Genomic DNA, 25,113 nt, shown 5'->3' on the forward strand with positions numbered 1-25,113 from the left:
ATGCAGGTAACTAGTTGCAGTATACATAATTGTATTATATGTCTCTACAGGTACTTTTCTCAGACTTTGTTTCCCCTATATACCTTAACACTGTTATATTAAGGTATATAGGGAAAACAATGAGACAAGTACCTGTGTATGTCTCTGGTTGTATAATGTGTCTCTAGTATCGCTATACATGCAACTCCTTGCTTTTTATGTTAAACCGTGTGATATTTTGACTTAAGTTCAAATAAAGTATTTCCATGTCAAAACTAAACCTTATTCTGACATGTGTGGACAATGCAGCATATAAGCTGATTAGAGCTACTGGTTTTAGAGTACAGAAACCGATAATTCTTATTTGAGCACAGTGCAAATATGCTCTCCTATTTAAAAAATTTTTTTCAAAAGAAGCTTTCAACAAGGGTTCTGCGGCTATCCAAAGTCCGTAGGCTTTCATTTGATATCAAGACTTACCGAAATATGTTACTTGTTGTTTTGTTTTAAATATGTACCTCTGTCTGATCTGGTACTAATTAGTAGTGCAGTATACCTATTTATAACTGAACCAAAATAAAATGACTTCTGTTTTACACAATGAAAACTATATATGGATAATAATAGTGACTATGTGACTCAGACTTTTCCCATTAACACCAGTTCTAATTTGTTAATATCTACTCAAATAAAAAATGTCTTACCTAAGTGTCTTTCCTTTTGTCATCAGATTGTTTATTGAATATGAATATAAAAGTCTTTGCATCAAATATAAATGAGATTTTTGTCCACATTTTTGGAACTAACGGGAAGTTTGTTTTTTATCAAACCGGCATACCTCAATATAATCTGGGACTATTATACTAACATAGTCTCATAGTCTCAGATATAATTACATTTATCAAGAGCAATTTATTTATCTCAAAGCTAAATGACTGCGAGTAGGTCTGAAAAAAAAGACGAAACTTATTTCAAAACCAAAAGAGAAAAAAAGCCTGAACATTAGACATACACAACATATATTATTACATAACAAAACCAAATGAGAACTTCATTTTATGAATATTCTATATACAATTTATTTTACAATCATCTTTGCCAATCATTCATATGAAATTTGGACAAATTGTTGTACATGAAGAATTAAACAATAAAAGAAGTGACCACTGGCAAAAATTAAAGTGACCATTACTCCAATTATGTAAATGTATCCTGCAGACAAATATTAACCTTTTAAAGAACATGGAAGATCAAATGTTATAAAAACATACTAGCAACGTCTGAGAATCAAGCATTTAATATCATTATTCACTACACGTTGACATCTAAGTATTTAAACGATTCCGGACCAGTGTGACCATTGTAAAGATTTTTACTTTCGATCATTCGAATTTTTGTATTTCTTGTAAAACGATATTATTCATTTCACTTCACATTCGTTTAAATTTGAGAACAATCCGTATTGATAGGATGGATGAGGTTGAGGATTTAGTCACACCTAACGATACATTACAAAGACACACAAGAACACAGACTGGTAATACACTTCATAAATGTGGTGTTAGTGCCAGAGAATTTAGTAAAGGTGTAACCTTGAAGAGACACACGAGAACAAACACTGGCGAAAACCGTCATCATGTATGTGATGTATGTGGTAAAGGGTTTAGTCAGAATGGTAGTTTACAGATGCACATGAGAACGCACACGGGTGATAAACCCTATGCATGTGATGTATGTGATAAAGGATTTAGTCAGCATGGAAGTTTACAGATTCACATGAGAACACATACAGGTGATACACCTCATGTCTGTGATGTATGTGGTAAAGGATTTAGACATCATGTTGGTTTACAGAATCACATGAGAACGCATACAGGTGATAAACCCCATACATGTGATATATGTGACAAAGGCTTTAGTTGAAAAGACGTTTTACAAATTCACATGAAAACACATACAGGTGATAAACCCCATGCATGTGATGTATGTGGTAAAGGGTTTAGTCGGCAAGGTCATTTACGGGTTCACATGAAAACACATACAGGTGATACACCCCATGTATGTGATGTATGTGGCAAACATTTTAGTCATCTTAGTAATTTGCAGAGTCACATTCGAAGACATACAGGTGAAAAACCCCATGCATGTGATGTATGTGGTAAAGGATTTATTGAACCTGGCGAGTTTAAGAGACACATTAGAATACATACAGGTGATAAACCTCATGACTGTGGTGTATGTGGTAAAGGGTTTATTCAGCATTATAATTTAAAGCGTCACATGAAAATACATACAGGCGACTAAATTCATGACTGTGGTGTATGTGGTAAAGAATTTATTCGGTATAGTAGTTTACAGATTCACATGAGAACACATACAGGTGATACACCTTATGTCTGTGATGTATGTTATAAAGGATTTAGTCAGCATGGTAGTTTACAGATTCACATGAAAATACATACAGGCGATTAACTCCGTGAATGTGATGTATGTGGTAAATGATTTAGTCAACATGGTAGTTTTAAGATTCACATGAGAACACATGCAGGTGACAAACCTTATGTCTATGATGTATGTGGTAAAAGATTTAATCAGCATGAAAGTTTACAGATTCACATGAGAACACATGCAGGTGACTTACTCCGTGAATATGATGTACGTGGTAAATGATTTAGTCAACATGGTAGTTTTAAGATTCACATGAGAACACATGCAGGTGACAAACCTTATGTCTATGATGTATGTGGTAAAAGATTTAATCAGCATGAAAGTTTACAGATTCACATGAGAACACATGTAGGTGACTTACTCCGTGAATATGATGTACGTGGTAAATGATTTAGTCAACATGGTAGTTTTAAGATTCACATGAGAACACATGCAGGTGACAAACCTTATGTCTATGATGTATGTGGTAAAAGATTTAATCAGCATGAAAGTTTACAGATTCACATGAGAACACATGCAGGTGACTTACTCCGTGAATATGATGTACGTGGTAAATGATTTAGTCAACATGGTAGTTTTTATATTCACATGAGAACACATGCAGGTGACAAACCTTATGTCTATGATGTATGTGGGAAAGGGTTTACTCAGCATGGTAGTTTACAGATTCACATGAGAACACATGCAGGTGACTTACTCCGTGAATATGATGTACGTGGTAAATGATTTATTCAACATGGTAGTTTACACGAGAATACATGCAGATGATAATTCAAATGTCTGCGTGTATGTGGTAAAGGATTTAATCAGTATGGTAGTTTACACAGTCATACGAGAACACATTCAGGTGATAAACCTCCTGTCTGAGATGTATGTGGTAAATAGTTTAGTCACCATGGTAGTTTACAGATTCACATGAGAAAACATTCATATGGTTAACCCCATGTATGTGATGTATGTGGTAAAGGATAAGTCAGCATGGTAGTTTACAGATTCACCTGAGAACACACTCAGGTGATAAATCTCATGTCTGTGATGTATGCGGTAAAGGGTTTACTCAGCATTATAATTTAAAGCTTCATATGAAAACACATACAGACGATAAAATTCATGACTGTTGTGTATATGGTAAAGGATTTAATCGTTATAGTAGTTCACAGATTCACATGAGAACACATACAGGTGATAAACCTCATGTCTGTGATGTATAAAGTAAAAGCTTTAGACAGCAAGGTCATTTACGGGTTCACTTGAGAACACATACAGGTGATAAATTTATATATAAACTCAATGTATGTGATGTATGTGGTAAAGGGTTTAGTCGGCAAGGTCATTTACGGATGCACATGAAAACACATACAGGTGATAAACTCCATACATGTACATGTGATGTATGTGGTAAAGGGTTTAGTCGGCAAGATCATTTACGGATTCACATGAAAACACATACAGGTGATAAACTCCATGTATGTGATGTATGTGGTAAAGGGTTTAGTCGGCAAGGTCATTTACGGATGCACATTGTTATGATATTGTAATTATTGTATTTATTTATGTTGGCCTGATTTGTATTGTGTGGCCTGATAGTTGTTTGCAGAATAATTTTAGAAATGTGCAGTTTAGAAATCTCTGGAACAATTAGAGAATGATTGGAACTTTCCAGAATGATCATTATAAAAGATGTGTTATATAAACTTCTACCGTTTACTAGAAACTTCCGTTGTAACTTTCTAGGATGTTCCATTATAGAGTGTTCTAGAATTTTCCTTGACAATTATATATATACAGACACTAAAGTTAAACACACACTCTTGGGTTTGGACTTAGCCATTGATAGACATTAGTATTCACCGCATTTGGATTGACACTTTAATTCTACAAACAACATCATACTGGATTGTGACCGTAGTAGTGAACGTAATATTCAGATTGGATTCCGAAAGATATCCGGATACAGATAAAGATAAAAGATTGGACTCATATTTTAACAGTTAAGTTAACAGTAATATCTGTGTAATACTTCTTGTAAACTTTTGTATAATAAATATTGTTAAATTTTACTATTGATTTGTGTCTTTTGTTGGCTACAATTTAAAGGCGATTTCTGGCCGTAACAGAAATTGGGGGCTCGTCCGGGATCTGAAAATATCTTATTCAAAATTTGTTTAGTAATTTTTATTATAAATAGCCAACAAAATTCTACAAAATGGCATTTGATGCTGGTAAACTTTTGAAAACGCCAGACCTGGAGGGGTTTGATAATTTAAAGAAAGAGGAATTAGTGTTGCTTGCAAAGCATCTGAAATTAGATTTTAAAGTATCTATGAGAAAACAAATTATAAAAAATTTGGTTATAGACAAATTAGTTGACGCAAAGGTTTTAGGTGAAGAGGCTCTTGAACTTAAGGTCGAAAATATTGACGCCTTTAAATTAAAACAGCTTGAATTAGAACATGAACTCAAATTAAAAGAACTGGAATTGAAGGAGATGGAGAAAAGAAAAGAAGATGAACTTAAATTAAAACAAGATGAACTTAAATTAAAACAGGCAGAACTGGAAATGAAGGAAAGGTTGGAAATGGATAAAAAAGAAAAAGAAGACGAATTTAAATTAAAAGAACTTGAAATGAAGTTAAAAGAACTTGAAATGAAGGAAAGGCTAGAGATGGAGAAAATGAAAATTGAAATGGTCAAGGAAGAAAGCAACACTAAAGTCCAGCAGAAATCAGAATATTTTGATGCAGCAAAAAATATACGTTTGGTTCCCAGTTTTTGTGAAAAAACAGTCGATAAATATTTTCCACAGTTTGAAAAAATTGCTCATAATTTGAGTTGGCCAAAGCCATATTGGACTACAATGCTACAAAGTGTTTTGGAGGGCCGCTGAAATATACTCCGCACTTCCATCAGAAAAAAGTTCTGATTATGACACGTTGAAACAGGAAGTTTTGAAAGCTTATGAGCTAGTACCAGAAGCATATAGACAGAAATTTAGATCTTATAAAAAGTTTGATTCGCAAACCTATGAGGAATTTGCTCGGGAAAAAGAAGATCTATTTGATAAATGGCTTACTTCAAAGAAAACAGATAACAATTTTGATAACCTAAGACAATTGATGTTATTAGAAGAGTTCAAACAATGTGTTCATTTAGACTTAAAAACACATTTAGACGACAAAACTGTTGGGACAATACATGATGCAGCTGTAATTTCAGATAATTATACCCTTTCACATAAAAGAAGTTTCAAGGGTCAAAATGTTAATAATTCAAGTGGAAATTACAAAAATCAAAGTACTGAGCGTACTGATAGTAAGCATGTTGCACAGAATAAGAGTCAGTCCAGTTATAATATGTCTAGTCCAAAATTTGATACTTTTGAGAAGAAGTCACTGATTTGTGCTTATTGTAAGAAGAATGGTCACCTGATGGCTGATTGTTTTAGACAAGTGCGTGTACGACACCTTATATTACTGTCAAGAATTGCGCTAATATCAACGTACCTTTTTGCGGTACGGCCGAATCTTTGTGACGTCGCGTAATTGTTATACTTTATGTTGTATTGAATAGAAACGTATAATGGCAGACGTAGTTATATCTTTATCGCCTTAGACTTAGATAACTTACGATCATATACACAACGCAACGCAATAATCTACATTGGTGCCGTGACTTCAAACGGAGAGAATGGACATCAGCCGACTAAAATCCTTGAGAGCGGGGAACAAAGCAGCAGTAACAAAAGTTTTTAAAAAACTGGAGGAAGCCATCGGAGATTCAGAAATAGACACGGAGGAAGTATCAACATTGCTCGAAGCAATTGAGAAGAAAAAGAAGACGTTAGCCTCTATAGACGAACAGATATTAAATGCAGTCGAATCAGAAGATATAACAAATGAAATTCTTGAAACAGATGAGTATTATTTAGATTTAGAGGGTAAAATTCGAAAATTTAAAAAGTTCTTAAAACTCGTACCAAAAGCAGCATCTTCGATACTAGATTCAAGCGCACCAGAGTTTGTTCCGTACACAAACCCCTTTACTCACACAAGTCAGCCATTATCTCAGTCAAGTTCTACCTCAAGTAATAACCATCGCCTACCAAAGCTATCTCTTCCCAATTTTAATGGAGACATTTTACAATGGCAATATTTCTGGGATTCATACGAGACCACGATTCATCACAATCACACATTAACTGACATTCAGAAATTTTCGTACTTGAACTCATTGCTTCAATTTGAAGCTGCAAACGTAATTTCAGGATTGACCATGACAAATCCAAACTATCACAAAGCAATTGAATTATTGAGAAACCGCTATGGGCAACCACATAAAATCATTAATGCATATATGAGAGCACTACTTGATATACCCGCACCACATGATACATTAGAAAGTTTGAGAACATTTCATGACAAATCAGAAGCTTACATACGGGGTCTAGAGTCTCTCGGACAATGTCAGGACATGTACGGATCGTTATTGATACCAGTGATTCTCGGTAAGTTACCGCATGAAGTACGAAAAAATATAACACGAGAAAACGGGAGCGACAGTTGGAATATTCAATCGCTTCGAAACGCGATAGGTAAAGAGATTTCTATTCAAGAGTCCGGATACGGAGATTATACACAGACGTATTCAACCGCAACACCTAGCGCAAATTTCATAACAGGCGTTAAACGAGTAACTACAGATAAAACCCGTCCGATAAACACAACAGATAAATCATTTAACTCGAATCGGAAGAAACAATGCGCATATTGTGACGGAAACCACTGGCCAAACGAATGTAAAGATGTCATAGATCACGATAAAAGAGTAGCCATTATAAAAGAAAAGAGGTTATGCTTTAATTGTTTAGGTAAGCATAAAATAGCCGATTGCAAATCCAAGAATACGTGTAAGTGTTGCCACCGGAAGCATCACTCTTCATTATGTAAACAGAACTTGTACTCAAATAAACATCATATTGAAACTGAACAATCGCAAAACAAAGTAGACACAGAAACTTCTATGTTGTATACCGCTAGCGAAGAAAGGTCCACTGTGTTACTGAAAACCGCATTCAGTCCAGTCGTTCACAAAAATACATGTATAGATGCAAGAATACTCTTTGACGAGGGAGCTCAGCGTTCGTTTATAACCGAAGAACTAGCAGCTAAATTGGACATTAAAAAAGAAGGGTCTGAAACATTAAGTATAGCTACATTTGGAAGTACTACAAAAAAGGTGAGAAATCTTGACAAAACAACAATTAATCTTAAGTCTACAGAAGGAGCTTTAATCCCTATTAAAGTTTTAATTGTACCAGCCATTGCTTCACCACTTCAAACTCACAACATAGGAATAACGCAGAAGTTTTCATATTTACGTGGTCTACAATTAGCACACCCAGTCATGGAAGGAGAGCAATTTGAAATATCCTTATTAATTGGAGGTGATTTTTACTGGGACATAGTTCAAGACAAAATAGTGCGTGGAAACGGTCCAACCGCAGTTAGTTCGAAAATTGGATATTTACTTTCCGGTCCTGTCCCTACACGAACCAGTAATGCATCTTTCTCAATGATGAATATACTAGTATGTCACAATTTACGAATTTTTCATATTGTATTTCAAATTTAAGTTAAATATCATTTTCTGCGGCCCCAGAATGTCAAGAATTGCGCTAATATCAACGTACCTTTTTGCGGTACGGCCGAATCTTTGTGACGTCGCGTAATTGTTATACTTTATGTTGTATTGAATAGAAACGTATAATGGCAGACGTAGTTATATCTTTATCGCCTTAGACTTAGATAACTTACGATCATATACACAACGCAACGCAATAATCTACAATTACCAGTACGTTGGAATATCCTGCGAGTCAGGCTTTTAAGTCCAGTTTTTGTGATTACATGGAGGAATATAAACCCTTTATGTCTGATGGGTTTATTTCTATTGTTGATGATACCACTCTTCAGCCTATTAAGATTTTACGGGACACTGGAGCTTCTCAGTCTTTATTGTTAGAAAGTGTTTTGCCTTTGTCCGAGAAGACTTCTGTTGGTGCCTCCGTTTTGTTACAAGGTTTAGAGTTAGGTTGTATAGATGTTCCTCCCCATCGTATTTATCTGAAGTCAGATTTGATAACTGGACCAGTTATTGTAGGTGTTCGTCCTAATCTCCCTGTAGAGGGTGTTACATTATTGCTAGGAAATGATCTAGCAAGGAACAAAGTGGTTGCTGAACCAATTGTTACCAGTGAACCAGTGGTGGATGTTAAATCACCTGAAGATGATGCTGAATTGTATCCAGCTTGTGTTGTCACTAGGGCGATGGCTAGAAAACAACAAGATGAGAATTTGCAAGAAGACCAGTTTGATTACATGGACCTTTCTGACACTTTCCTAGCTGACATTGAAGGTCCTGGTAGCTCAGAAAAGGCCATAATAAGACAACCTAGTGTTAACAAGAATGTTATTATGCCATGGCCAAACGTAAACAGCCATTCATTAGACCGAAAGAATTTATTCGAAGAACAACATAAAGACCCTGAGGTTCTCCAGCTCAACCAGCGGGCTCAACTACAGGAGGAAGCGGACAAAGTGGCCGAATGCTATTACCATCAGGACGGCACTTTAATGAGGAAGTGGAGGCCTCCTGATGCTACCCCAGAGGAGGAATGGAGAGTGGTATACCAAGTGGTGGTGCCTAAAGTTTATAGGCAAGACATTATTGGTCTTGCCCATGACACCCCCTTGGCTGGACACTTAGGTATAAGGAAGACTTGCCTTAAGATCTTGCAGCATTTCTACTGGCCCAGACTTCGAAATGATGTTGCAGAATACTGCAAATCATGCCATATATGCCAGGTTGTTGGTAAGTCTAACCATAAAATACCACCAGCACCACTTCTGCCTATTCCAGCCTTTGACGAACCTTTTAGCAGAGTTCTAATTGACTGCGTTGGACCTTTACCGAAGACCAAAACTGGAAATGCGTTTTTATTGACAATCATGTGTACATCCACTCGCTTTCCTGAGGCTATTCCGCTAAGAAATATCAAGACACCTACTATTGTCAAAGCACTTATCAAATTTTTTCACATTAGTAGGACTTCCTAAGTCTATACAGTCCGACCAGGGATCAAATTTCATGTCAGGTTTATTTCAACAAGTCGTGTACCAGTTAGGGATTGCTCAGTATAGATCAAGTGCGTACCATCCAGAATCTCAAGGTGCCTTAGAACGTTTTCATCAAACATTGAAGAACATGATTAGAACTTTTTGTCTTCAATTTGACAGAGACTGGGATGATGGAGTTCACTTTCTACTTTTTGCAGTCCGAGAGGCTGTTCAAGAATCCCTTGGATTTAGTCCCTTTGAGTTGGTATTTGGCCATACTGTAAGGGGACCGTTAAAATTGATTAAGGAAAAGTGGCTTACTGAACATACTGACTTGAATCTTTTAGACTATGTATCTAGATTTAAAGAAAAATTGTATACTGCTTGTCAAATTGCTCAGAAAAACTTAAAAAATGTACAGAACAAGATGAAAATATGGTATGATAAAGATGCCAGGGACAGAGTTTTTGAGCCTGGTGATAGGGTACTTGTATTTTTGCCAGTCCCTGGACATCCTTTACAGGCTAAATATTGTGGTCCTTTTACAATAGAGAGTAAAATCAATGATTTGAATTATATTGTAAAAACTCCAGGTCGGCGTAAACAAAACAGAGTGTGTCATATTAATATGTTAAAACCATATTTTGAGCGTACTAATGAATGTGAGAGTAAACCAGTTGCCACTTTAGGCATAGTTAAATTTGAGAACAATCATGACAAACCAGATGTAATTGAACCACCTTTAAGTTCTAAAACTTTGGAAGAGACAGTTAGATTGAAAAATTAAGAAATTTTGTCAAATTTAGACTCAAAACTTGCACATCTGTCTTTTGATCGTAAAGAAGAAATAAAAACTTTGGTATTTTCTTTTAAAAATCTTTTTCCAGATGTGCCAAACAAAACCACTGCTGTTTGTCATGGTGTTGATGTAGGAGATGCTTCTCCAATTAAGCAACATCCTTACCGGCTCAATCCACTCAAACTTGAAGCTATGAGAAAAGAAATTAAATATATGCTTGACAATGATATTATTGAGCCGAGTAACAGTGAATGGAGCTCTCCTTGTCTCCTTGTGCCAAAACCAGATAAAACCTTTCGTTTCGTGACTGATTTCAGAAAAGTAAATTCAGTCTCAAAATCTGATTCCTATCCGATTCCAAGGATAGACGATTGTATTGACAACATCGGTCAAGCAAAATTTGTGAGCAAATTTGATTTGTTGAAAGGTTATTGGCAAGTTCCACTGACACAGAGAGCTCGTGAAATATCAGCTTTTGTTACACCAGATGGCTTATTTCAATATATTGTAATGCCGTTTGGCATGAAAAGTGCTCCAGCTACATTTCAAAGAATGATCAATAATGTTATAAAAGATTTAACCTGTTGTTATGCTTATATTGATGATCTAATTGTATGTAGTGATAGCTGGGAACAGCATTTAACACATTTGTATGATACTTTTGATAGATTGTCACAATCAAATTTGACTGTTAATCTTGGTAAAAGTGAATTTTGTCAGGCCACTGTTGATTATTTAGGGCATACAGTTGGCCAAGGTCAAGTGAAACCTATTATGGCTAAAGTGGAAGCTATTTCCAAATTTCCTTCTCCTACAAATAGAAAACAACTTATGAGATATTTAGGCATGATTGGATTTTACAGGAAATTCTGTTCAAATTTTGCAACTGTTGTTCAACCATTGACTCATCTTTTACGGAAAGATTCTAAATTTATCTGGAGTGAATATTGTCAAAATGCTTTTGAAAATTGCAAATCACTTTTAATTAATAGTCCAGTTCTGATTACTCCAGACTTTGAAAAACAATTTAAACTTGCCGTTGATGCACGTGATGTAGGAATTGGAGCTGTTTTATATAATATAAATGCTTTTCAAATGGATAAATATTTTAACAAAAGATAAAAATCGGCATTAATATTTTTATTTTGCTGAATTTGCTTATTATTTTACATTTATTATCAAAAAATTATAAATCATCAGCTGGTTTCACTATAACTACCCCAAAACAACAATTTTTATTATTATATAAACATCAAGCCCATCTATTGTTTGAAACTTGTTGGACAGATGATAATGTTGAGAAACATATATCATATTTTTCCAAGAAATTAGATAAACATCAGAAAACTTATTCAACTATCGAAAAAGAGTGTTTTGCAATGTTGTCAGCACTTCGACATTTTGATGTATATTTGAATCCTACTGTATATCCTATTCTTGTTTGTACTGATCATAATCCTCTCACCTTCATACATAAAATGAGAAACAAGAATCAGAGGTTGACTAGGTGGAGTTTGTTGTTACAGGAATATGATGTAATTGTAAAACATATTAAGGGTAAAGATAATGTAATAGCAGATGCTTTATCTAGAGCTTATTAAAACACTTTGTATATACTATGTATACTTGTTCATATTATTCATGATAAGTTTTTGTTACACTAAAACTTCTTTTAAGGGGGGAGGTGTTATGATATTGTAATTATTGTATGTATTTATGTTGGCCTGATTTGTATTGTGTGACCTGATAGTTGTTTGCAGAATAATTTTAGAACTGTGCAGTTTAGAAATCTCTGGAACAAGTAGAGAATGATTGGAACTTTCCAGAATGATAATTATAAAAGATGTGTTATATAAACTTCTACCTTTTACTAGAAACTTCCGTTGTAACTTTCTAGGATGTTCCATTATAGAGTGTTCTAGAATTTTCCTTGACAATTATATATATACAGACACTAAAGTTAAACACACACTCTTGGGCTTGGACTTAGACATTGATAGACATTAGTATTCACCGCATTTGGATTGACACTTTAATTCTACAAACAACATCATACTGGATTGTGACCGTAGTAGTGAACGTAATATTCAGATTGGATTCCGAAAGATATCCGGATACAGATAAAGATAAAAGATTGGACTCATATTTTAACAGTTAAGTTAACAGTAATATCTGTGTAATACTTCTTGTAAACTTTTGTATAATAAATATTGTTAAATTTTACTATTGATTTGTGTCTTTTGTTGGCTACAATTTAAAGGCGATTTCTGGCCGTAACAACATGAAAACACATACAGGTGACAAACCCAATGGATGTGATGAATGTGGCAAACATTTTAGTCATCTTAGTAATTTGCAGATTCACATTCGAAGACATACAGGTGACAAACCCCATGCATGTGATGTATGTGGTAAAGCATTTATTGAACGTGGCGAGTTAAAGAGACACATAAGAATATATACAGTTGATAAACCTCATGACTGTGATGTATGTGGTAAAGGGTTTATTCAGCATTTCAATTTAAAGCTTCATATGAAAACACATACAGGCGATAAAATTCATGACTGTGGTGTATGTGGTAAAGGATTTTATCGGTATAGTAGTTTACAGATTCACATGAGAACACATACAGGTGATAAACCTTATGTCTGTGATGTATGTGGCAAAGGATTTAGTCAGAATGGTAGTTTACAGATTCACATGAAAATACATACAGGCGATTAACTCCGTTAATGTGATGTATGTGGTAAAATATTTAGTCAGCATAAAAGTTTACAGATTTATATGAGAACAAATACAGGTGATTAACTCTATGAATGTGATGTGTGTGGTAAAGGATTTAGTTTACATGGTAGTTGACAGATCCACATGAGAACACATACAGGGGATAAACCTCATGTCTGTGATGTACGTGGTAAAGGGTTTAGGTCGGAGAAATTATTTACAGATTCACATGAAACACATACAGATGATAAACTGCATGCATGTGATGTATGTTGCAAACGATTTAGTCGTCTTAGTAAATTGCAGATCCACATTCAAAGACATACAGGTAACAAACCCCATAAATGTGATGTATGTGGTAAAGGATTTAATCAGCATGGTAGTTTACAAATTCCCATGAGAACACATCCCGTGTGTGATGTATGTGGTATAGGATTTAGTCAGCATGGTAGTTTTCAGATTCACATGAGAACACATGCAGGTGATTAACCCCATGTCTGTGATTTATGTGGTAAAGGATACATATTCACATGCTTGAGAACACATGCAGGTGGTTACCTCCATGAAGGTGATGTATGTGGTTAAGGGATAGACAGCATGGCACTTAACAGATTCACATGAGAACACATGCAGGTGATGAGCTCTGTGAATGTGATGTATGTGGTAAAGGATTTATTCAGCATGGTTCTTTACAGATTTACATGAGAACACATGCAGGTGATAAACCACATGTCTGTGATGTATGTGGTAAAGGGTTTAGTCAACATGGTACTTAACCGATTCACATGAGAACACATGCAGGTAACTAGTTGAAGTATACATAATTGTATTATATGTCTCTTCAGGTACTTGTCTCAGAATTTGTTGCCCCTATATACCTTAACACTGTTATATTAAGGTATATAGGGAAAACAATGAGACAAGTGCCTGTGTATGTCTCTGGTTGTATAATGTGTCTCTAGTATCGCTATACATGCAGCTCCTTGCTTTTTATGTTAAACCGTGTGATAGTTTGACTTAAGTTCAAATAAAGTATTTCCATGTCGAAACTATACCTTTTATCCAATCCAGTCACGTCTCAGTCATTACAGCTGAACGGACGTGCTGGGTCAGCTCTCCTTTACCCGCTATCTTCGATGAGGGTTTATTGTTAGATGGTCAACGACATACTACTTAAGATGACAGAAACCAATCCATGCCGTACAGATAGACGTGGTAGTGGCGTACCCGCGTTAACATGCACTCCAAAACCATTGTATCATGGGGAGTGTTATGCCGATTAACGTCCGAGGGCTGTATCCTAGGCGTTGGGTGATACGACCTTCATTTCACTGCCTAACGGCTTTGGTCCTGATAACGCTTCCTGTCATCTTTAGAACTACGTCCACGATTCATCTACCAGTATTCCATCATCGAGGCTAGCGGGCTGCCAAGCTGACCAAACTGGCCCTGAAAGCAGCCGTTGTGAAGAATAAAGACCAAAATAGTAAAAAACCAAAATCTACTCCCCAAAACCAAGATGGCGGCCTCCATATTGCGACCTCCACTACTTGTTCCTGACCCATGGCACCAGAATATTTAAAGCTCACCAAACGCCTTCGGGCACCGAGCCGACCGTGCGAGGGCTGAAAGGCCAGTCAAGGTCGTTAAACACCACCACATATATATATATATATATATTAGCTGATTAGAGCTACTGGTTTTGGAGTACAAAATCCGATAATTCTTATTTGAGCATCAGTGCAAATATGCTCTCCTATTTAAAGGTTTTTTTTTTAAAAGAAGCTTTCAAAAAGGGTTCTTCAGCTATCCCAAGTCCGTAGGCTTTCATTTGATACCAAAATTACCGAAATATGTTACTTATTGTTTTGTTTTAAATATGTACCTCTGTCTGATCTGGTACTAATTATATATATATGTTACAGGCATTTTCTAAATTTAGGCAGTTTGTAAAATGACTGAATTTTCAGGCAATTTAGAAAATGCCTAACCTTGACAGGCATTTTACAAAATGACTAAAAATACCTAGTCATTTTGTAAAATGACTGAATATTTGATGCAAAATTCCACAAATTGCCTGTTGAGTTTCAGGCAATTTGTAGGAGGAGGATATCATTTAAATGCATATGACAAAAGTTGACAAAAACACAATATCTTACAAAGAAAAAATCTAATGGTTTGGTAGAACTAATTTATTCTCCAAAAACCAGATCGATTTTTTTTTATGCCTTATGATATGTTCTATTGAGTGAAACTACGTTAAGTACATACTCACTCTGTAGTTCAGATACCAACAGTGAATTTATGATTATTTTTTCAATATGGCAAAAATACATATTGTTCTGTCTTGCTGTTTTTTGCTTTCAGTTGCAAATATGTCATGCATTTTGTGAGATGTAAACAATTGGTTATAATTCGTATGGATTATTTCAACAGTGGATTGACCTGGATAAAGGACAAAAATTTAGACTTCAGCTTGCAATTGAAATGAAGGTATTTAGGAAATTAAAAAAAAATGTCAAGTTCTGTGCTTGTGTGAATTGTAATAATTCAGTAAAATGTATTCTTGATTATTTAAAATCTTCCTTTTTAATTCAGTAATTATCACAAATAGTATGAAATTCAAAACAGTGTAGCTGTGGCCATTGATTGACCCATCAAAATCATTCATTGACTGGGACAATTTACGTGAACGTTTGTCTGTAACAACCACTGTTCATGACGGACCTACGATAGACATTTAAACTGTGGGGTCAACAAAGGTTTCTTAACGCCTTTAATTATAAAATAATTCGAAAAATTAATCAGGAATAACCTTTGTGTTTTGATTTATATAATTGATATAAATCAAAATATCGTGTTATTTCTGATTAATTTTTCGAATTACTTTATTTAGGTGTTGAGAACCTTTGGTGACCCCATAGTTTAAGTGTCTTTAAAAAGTACATAGTGAGCATTGGTCGTTACATACAAACGTTCACCTAAATTGTCCCAGTCAATGAATGATTTTAATGTGTCAATCAATGGCCACAGCTACACTGTTTTGAATTTCATACTAAAACATCTCTGGTGTTCAAAGCTTTTAATTGTTTTTCTTAAGATTTTATTCTATAAAATAATTTCAGTCATTTTGTAAAATGCCTTTCGATTTTTCTAGGCATTTTGTAAAAGACCTAGAAAATTTAGTCATTATGTATAATGACTGAATCTTACAGGCATTTTAGAAAATGCCTAAAGTTTTCAGGCATTTTACAAAATGCCTAAATTTAGAAAATGCCTGTAACATATATATATAGTTGTTCAGTATACCTATAACCGAACCAAAATAAATTGACTTCTATTTTAACAATGAAAACTATATATGGATAATAATAGTGACAATGTGACTCAGACTCTTCCCATTAACACCAGTTCTAACTTGTTAATATCTACTCAAATAAAAAATGTCTTACCTAAGTGTCATTTCTTTTGTTATCAAAGTGTTTATTGAATATGAATATAATAGTCTATGCATCAAATATAATTGAGATTTTTGTCCACATTTTTGGAACTAACGGGAAGGTGTTTTTTTTCTTCTTTTTTTCATCAAAACCATTCCTCAATATAATCTGGGACTATTATACTAACATAGTCTCATAGTCCCAGATATAATTACATTTATCAACAAGAGCAATGTATTTATCTCGAAGCTAAATAACTGCGAGTAGGTGTCGTGGGCCTCAATCCTTTTTGTTGTCTTGGAGGGACTAATAAGATTGAAGTCACGCTTTTGAATATCGACATATGGGTGAAAGACGACACTATTAACTGTTCGCCGCCGACAAGCAAAAAAAAAGAAGGTATACAGTCCCGTAAAATACAATAAACAGAGGTATATAATATACACGGTTTAACATAACCAATATCCGGACGACTTTATTTTCTTTTTCCTCCCAAAATAACCCAAACGGAATTATCATAAGCAAGGATGACAAATGCGACTATGCATGGTACCTATAGGACACAGAGATATGATGATTAATTTATTGTGGAAGGAAGAGAAGCGACAAACAAAATGGGGTCTTCTCGTTTAATAGTACAGATATAAATATCACATTAAATACAGATAGAATGAAAGATGTCCAAAAGACACTATATACACAAATCGGCAAAGAAATGCTATGTCATATCTGAAATTTACCAAACAAGAGTGCACACGCTGAAATGTCTCGCCTCCTTTACTAATCATTGATATTATGTAACTTTGATAGTCCTAAATATAAAGCTTTATTACAACTGTCACATAAACTCAACATTAACCAAAACTAGAGGCTCTTAAGAGCCTGTGTCGCTCACCTTGGTCTATGTGCATATTAAACAATGGACACAGATGGATTCATGACAAAATTGTGTTTTGGTGATGGTGATGTGTTTGTAGATCCTACTTTACTGATTATTCTGGCTACTTACAATTATCTCTATCTATAATTAACTTAGCCTATTACAGAGATGTAAAAATTTACAAAAATTTACAAAATTTATGAAATTGTTAAAAATTGACTATAAAGGGCAATAACTCCTTAAGGGGTCAACTGACCATTTTGGTCATGTTGACTTATTTGTAGGTCTTACTTTGCTGAACACTAGTGCGTTTTACAGTTTATCTCTATCTGAAATAATATTTAAGATAATAACCAAAATCTGCAAAATTTCCTTAAAAATTACCAATGCAGAGGCAGCAACCCATCAACCAGTTGTCCGGTTCATCTGACAATTTTAGGGCAGATAGATCTTGACTTGATAAACAATTTTTCCCTGTCAGATTTGCACTAAATGCTTTGGTTTCAGAGTTATAAGACAAAAAATACATTTTACCCCTATGTTCTATTTTTAGCCATGGCGACCATTTTGGTTGGTAGGCCGGGTCACAGCACACATTTTTAAAACAAAATACGCCAATGATGATTGTGGCCAAGTTTGGTTAAATTTGGCCCAGTAGTTTCAGAACAGAAGATTTTTGTAAAAGATTACAAAATTTATAAAAAATTGTTAAAAAAATAACTATAAAGGGCAATTACTCCTTAAGGGGTCAACTGACCATGTTTGTCATGTAACTTATTTGTAGATCTTACTTTGCTGAACATTATTGCTGTTTACTGTTTATCTCTATCTATAATAATATTCAAGATAATGACCAAAACAGCAAAATTTCCTTAAAATTACCAATTCAGGTGCAGCAACCCAACAACGGCTTGTCTGATTCATCTGAAAATTTCAGGGCAGATGGATCTTAACCTGATGAACATTCTTACCTATTATCAAATTTGCTTTAAATGCTTTAGTTTCAGGGATATAAGCCAAAAACTGCATTTTACTTCTTTGTTCTATTTTTAGCCATGTCGGCCATTTTGGTTTGCAGGCGGGGTCATCGGACATATGTTTTAAACTAGATACCCTAATAATGATTGTGACCAATTTTGGTTAAATTTGTCTCAGTAGTTTCAGAGGAGAAGATTTTTGTAAGATTACAAATTGACAGGGACAGAAAAATTTACAAAAATTTATCAAAAATTTACTATAAAGGACAATAACTCCTTAAGGGGCCAATTGACCATTTTCATCATGCTGACTTATTTGTAGATCTTACTTTGCTTAACATTATTGCTGTTTACAGTTTATCTTTATCTATTATAATATTCAAGATAATAACCAAAAACTGCAAAATTTCATTAAAATTACCAATTCAGGGGCAGCAACCGAACAACGGGTTGTCCGATTCGTCTGAAAATTTCAGGGCAGATAGATCTTGACCTGATAAACAATTTTACCCCATGTCAGATTTGCTTTAAATGCTCAAAGATATAAGCCAAAATATACATTTTACCCCTTTGTTCTCAGTATTTTTAGCCATGGCGGCCATCTTGGTTGGTTGGCAGGGTCATCGGACACATTTTTTAAACTACATACCCCAATGATCATTGTGGCCAAGTTTGGTTAAATTTGGCCCAGTGGTTTCAGAGGAGAATATTTTTGTAAAAGCCAACGACGATGGACGACGACGACGGACGACGGACGCCAAGCGATGAGAAAAGCTCACTTGGCCCTTCGGGCCAGGTGAGCTAAAATGTCAAATTTCCGGTAGGGATGTGTATTATATCCAAATTGGTGAACATACGATTTTTTTCCAGATTTTTGATAATCCAAAAAAAAAAAAGGATTGCTGACCTACTGACCCTATTTTTTCCAGGATGTAAATGAACCAACCATATATACATGTACTTGTATTTGGCCTTACCTCAATTCTTGTGGAAACCTGCCTTTCTTCAATTGGTGGTAGGAATGGGGTAGTGCTCTTGCTTGTTAAAGTGGCAGCTTGACAATGTATGTGTTCACTGGAGGAGGATTCTGTACCTATTTTAAATTTATATAATGTATATGAATAGTGAATGCATATATACATGTATATACGGACATACAAGAAATGTTCAAAGTCTTTATTAAAATACAAACAGGTAAGGTTAAAGTTTGGTACATTTTTTGTACCTATCAAAACGTGTAAACCCGCCCTGCATTTGTTTGCACCTGTCCAAGTCCGGAACCTGATGTTCAGTACTTGTCGTTTTGTTGATGTGGTTCATAAATGTTTCTCTTTTTTTATATAGATTAGACGGTTGGTTTTCCCGTTTGAATGGTTTTACGCTAGTCATTTTTGGGGCCCTTTATATCTTGCTGTTCGCTGGGAGCCAAGGCTCCATGTTAAAGACGTACTTTGACCTATAATGGTTGACTTTTACATATTGTGACTTGGAGGGAGAGTTGTCTCCCGGTTTGTCTCATTGGCACTCATACCACATCTTCTCATATCTATGAAAGAGTGAATACTGTTTCCTTCATAACTCATTGCTGTTTATAAATATAACTCCTAAAAAAGAAGTAAACCAACATGTTGGTCATGTTTAAACTTTGCAGACTTAGTCAAAATAATTGAAAACTGATAATAAATGACTTTTAAAAGAATTTTTCATCAAGTAAATATGTAAAGTAAAATATCAGACAATAAACTATACATACAAGATCCAGTGGCAGGTGAAGTTCTTCCATAGATTTAGGAAGATGTGGTTTGAGTGCAAATGAGACAACTCTCCATCCAAATAACAATTTATAAAAGTAAACCATTATAGGTCAATGTACGGCCTTCAACACGGAGTCTTGGCTCACACCGAACAAAAAGCTATAAAGGGTCCCAAAATTACTAGTCTAAAACCATTCAAACGGGAAAACCAACGGTCTAATCTATTATAATATATAAAAAACGAGAAACACTTATAAATTACATAAACAAACGACAACTACTGTACATCAGATTCCTGACTTAGGACAGGTACAAACATTTGCAGCGGGATTAAACGTTTTAATGGTACCAAACCTTCTCCCTTTTTCTGAAACGATAGCATAACATCACAACATAGAAAACCACACGATAAAATATCAATTGGAAGGCTCAACTCAATCAAAAAACGTAAATTAACACACTATGAACGAATAAATTTGATCTGCAATACCTGAATCAGTGTATGTAACATATTTATATAAATAAAAATTACTGCGTTTTATTCTTTTCTAATAATTTTATCAATAACATATTTGTACTTATAGATCTATTACAGAGGAGGGCGCATTACAGAGTTTATAGTATTTATTCTCCTTGCATTTATTTATTTATTTATTTATTGAATAGACAGGCTAGCTCCCCCATTTAACCATAACCTGTGTTATATTCCAAGCCCAGATCCAGTCATTATGAAAGGGGCTTCCGACCCCCGGAATACACCCTGGATCCGCCAATGATCTCACGGGTTTCATTGTGTTTAGTTTTTTTTTTTTTTTTTTACTAATTTGCATTTATGTGATGAACACGACAGTTATCACTAGTTGAGCAGGCTTACCATTCCGGATCATATGACATCACCATCATTATTTGGAGGGCTTTGTGTTGCCCCTTCTCCCTTATGAAACCCCCCGATTGGGGGGGGGGGGGGCACTTCAATACTTAATTGATAGGGGTGTCGCTGGGGTTCTGTTACCCCACCCTTTTCATATAATTTAGATTTTAAAAATGTATACCTTTCATATATTGCGTAGGTAAAAATGTAATCTTTTCCTATATTGTTTGGGTTTAATGTGGTGTGTAATGTAAGAGTGGAATACCAAAGTGTCAAAAGAGAAAAATTGGTTGATAAACCCACAGCCGGGAACACCAAGAAAGATAGACGAACAAGTTATAGGAACTTTATTGGCCTTATCATATATTTCTGATTGTTTTCTCGACCTATAGCTATTCACATATTTTCAAGCTTGAAAAGGTGACCTATTCCAGCGGCACGTCCTAGCACCTTGTATATAGGAAGTGCCCCCCCCCCCCCCACCCCGAGTGAAACACGCCCTTTAAGAAATTGTTAATTAACAGTAGGTTGAAGAACAATGAAAAAAAAATGCATCACACGGTAAGTGTGTTTTCAAGAGTCTGGCATCAATATTTAAGAAACCCTTATTTCTAGTTCGCTAAAACATTGCAACAAAAATTCCGAACATCAACACTGTATTATAGATTAATTAAGTATTCAGTATCGGTAAATTAAGGAGGGATGAATCTGAAATGACATCACACAATATTGCATGTTTAAGTACAGCATGACAACAAATTATTTTAGTAAGCTCCAATTTGTGGATTCTTTAAAAATAAATCGACGCAAAAATATACCTAGCCAGTATTGGATGAACATGATGAAGATTGATGAACCTGAAACCTCATTACACGGTATATAATGTTCACATTAAGATTGATAACAAATTTAAGGACCAATACGACGGAAATTTCATACAAAGCCAGTTTGTGTTAGAATATAGAATGTTTCAAATAAGAAGTTGGGAATATATGAATCTGATACCACACCATACAGTATAGCATATTCATATATGAAGCCTGGCATCATATTATAAGAAGCTCCGATATGTAGTTCATGAGATAATGGTATCAAAATTTTTATAACAAGACGGGTATACTGGACACACAGGGGTAAAAAAGTATAAGTTTATGTTGGATTGATTTTTGTATACTACATGTATTTTATTTATATTATATTTATCCTATTTTTGAAAAAAAAACCGTATATAATTAATACCTTACAAAGAAAGAGACAGTCTGAAAATAAATTTTGATAATAAAAAGAGAGGGCGTTTCTGTGTGAACCACGGCGGGATGCGAAAACAATAGCGACACTTCTAGACAAAAACAATATTTTTGAAACTGACGAATAGAGTAGAGAGTGATGCTATCTCCAGAAGAGACAACACTCAGATAGAACTATAATTACGTACATAATATTCCTGAAAGCATCTTTTTTATAATGTTCGCATGAGTCAACTGATACGTTTATTCACTTTGAATATGTAATATCTGTATAAAAATATGGTAATTTGTTTGCGTGTTCTCATAGAGGTAGCACTTATTATTTTTTACTTATCATTTTTGTCCAAATTTTTTTTGTTTATTTTTGTTCTCGCGTAAGATACAAAACTGCGTACATAATACGATAAACATGGTAAAATGACCCAAGGATTGGCTGTATGATAGTTAATTTTTCAGATCATATCGGTATTTGATGGGGTTCGTGTTGTTTTTAGTTTTCTATTTTGTGTTCATGTACTAATATGATCTGATGCAATGACAATTCTTGATTTTTAGTTGGTTAATTTCTCGACTTTCAAATTTGAAAACATCACATTGGTATTTTGAAACTCTCTTTAACACAAGTTTGCAATCTAAATGATATTATGGGTCAAAGTCATTGAAAAAAGTCTCACATTTATTCTACGAAGTTCAAGCTTAACTTTTTGTGCCATTGTATTTATTTGGCCAACAATTATTTAACTATTATATATGAATCAATTTCGTATGCTGTTTGATAAATATAGAATTAAAGCTTTGTTTTAAATCTGCACATTTGCTTTGACCGAGCCAACACATATATAAACTTTTAACAAATATTTATAGATTATCGTTCATCATCTCAACGAGATTGATTTTCTCGCTTGTGCCGGGACGTCAAAAGCGAGAAAAGCAATCGTGTTGAGATGACCAATGGTAATCTGTTTATCGCTATTTTCCCTATGACGACGTTGTCAATTTCATGTCAATTTCATTAGCAACGCCACGTGCCTCCTTAGTTTCTAGTGATACTTTTCCATCTCAAGCGAGTATCATGATATGAAAAATTCTCACAGAAAAAAAAGATCAAAGGAAAAATGCACAAAATAGCGATATTTGTTTTTTACAGGTACACACTGGTGTCATGAGATGTTGCCCATGTTACTCTCTCATACTACAGAGTATAACACAAAAGGTGTTTTACATCATGTGTTGGTAGACTTAACTGCACACGTCTTCGATAAACTGGACGATGATCAGGACCCTAGCCTATTCATAATACATTTGCCTTTACATCACCTACTAATTCATCATGTGGAAACATGGAAACAAAATTATATACCTGAATAGAAATCCGAAAGATAGATGGGCTTCTAACTACACATTTCTTCATGAAAAGTTCGGATTTCCTCATTGGACATGGGATGAATTCATTGATAATATGATCATTAAAGTTACACATACACACTAAGTCTTGAAGTCGTTAATTTATCACAGAAATGATGGAATTTCAGCATTGGACTTTTAAAATCAACGTTATTTAAACTAGGGATGTTGTTATGTGTCAGCACAGAGTGTCAAATGCCTCAGCTGCATACTGTTAAAAAAAAACAGAAGATGGAGCATGAGTACCAGTCCGAGTTGAAATGACAAAGATAAAACTATCACAGGTTACCTTACGTATACAAAAGTGAAAAAACGTCATAAATAGTCACCTATAAAAGGCACAAACATGAAAAATGTGAAATAATGCAAACGAACAAAAATATCAGCCAACTTTATAGATAATCTACAAAAATCACCATTGATTCAGTAACACATTCAAATGTTTTTAAATCAATAGTTTAAATTGTAAATTCAGAATTTATTTCTGTTCAGACGACTTTTACGGAGGTTGGTTCAACTATACAAGGGAATTTAAAAAGGCGGCACAAATTAAAACAGCCAATATACTACCAATTAAATATGAATATTTGAAATTAGTAAGTGTGCTAACAAATATATTTACATACTTTAATAAATAAAACTCAAAAAGTCATGAGAATTCAAATTACCAACATTTATTAAGTCGATTTACAGGTGCCTAAGTTGACATTTGTTTTCTTGTAAAATACTTAGAATCTTTTGAGGTAATGTGATATTTTCAAAAAACATATTTCGGTCATAGCTTCTTCACTTCATTGACATAACAATAAGAAGGATTCAGTTCTGTTATGAAAATGTATCATTCTAATATGACGTACTTCTTTCGCTTTTCGAATAAACCCATGCTCTAAATCCAATAAAATTTGATTGCACATGCGAATATTGACTACTGCAGAATAATGAATTTTATCAAATTAGCAAGAATTTAATATATTTTATTAACTTGAAACACTTTCAAACTCTTAAGTGATGCACATAATGTTACTTATTGATTTATCATGACTGTAATGTGTTGCAATTCGAAATTGACATATTTGACCTAAATATAACAACCGTTCATGCTGGCTGTTCGAAACTCCTCCCTCTGAAAATAATTTTGCAATTTCTTTGCTTGTTTATAAACAAAAGAGGGAGGTTCACGGAAGAGCCCTCACAAACGTGCTTCACTATTGCTCGGGCAAAAATAATCACGAATATAATGCCTACCCTTGTTAAAACTACAATAAAGTATAGCTTGCATCAAATATTTCATTATTGTTATTATGACACCAAATAACATTCATACATCTCATAAGAGTCTCCATGGGGGTTGCAGGCACTTTACATTTGTAAATCACTGGTATGCGTAACCTAATCTTTAAAAGATAATGAACCTCATCATATTCCCTTTGCGACATCTTTACTAACGTGATGACTTATATTTGCCGAAGACACA

The 25,113-nt window shown here is 34.5% G+C and overlaps 4 protein-coding genes across 4 annotated transcripts; all 4 read left to right on the forward strand.

The window, feature by feature from the left end:
- Positions 1–1,449: 1,449 nt before the first annotated feature.
- LOC139490149 (zinc finger protein 239-like) lies at positions 1,450–1,902 on the forward strand. Its single transcript, XM_071276999.1, has one exon. The coding sequence runs from the start codon at positions 1,450–1,452 to the stop codon at positions 1,900–1,902; it is 453 nt and encodes a 150-aa protein (XP_071133100.1).
- Positions 1,903–6,114: 4,212 nt separating this feature from the next.
- LOC139490150 (uncharacterized) lies at positions 6,115–8,058 on the forward strand. The gene has a single exon (XM_071277000.1). The coding sequence runs from the start codon at positions 6,115–6,117 to the stop codon at positions 8,056–8,058; it is 1,944 nt and encodes a 647-aa protein (XP_071133101.1).
- A 4,564-nt stretch (positions 8,059–12,622) lies between these two features.
- On the forward strand, positions 12,623–13,066 carry LOC139490151 (zinc finger protein 239-like). The gene has a single exon (XM_071277001.1). It carries the CDS (start codon positions 12,623–12,625, stop codon positions 13,064–13,066), a length of 444 nt encoding a protein of 147 aa, XP_071133102.1.
- Positions 13,067–13,210: 144 nt separating this feature from the next.
- LOC139490152 (zinc finger protein 239-like) lies at positions 13,211–13,555 on the forward strand. The gene has a single exon (XM_071277003.1). It carries the CDS (start codon positions 13,211–13,213, stop codon positions 13,553–13,555), a length of 345 nt encoding a protein of 114 aa, XP_071133104.1.
- Positions 13,556–25,113: the final 11,558 nt, after the last annotated feature.

The sequence above is a fragment of the Mytilus edulis genome, chromosome 9, assembly GCF_963676685.1.
Source record: "Mytilus edulis chromosome 9, xbMytEdul2.2, whole genome shotgun sequence".
NCBI lineage: Eukaryota > Metazoa > Mollusca > Bivalvia > Mytilida > Mytilidae > Mytilus > Mytilus edulis.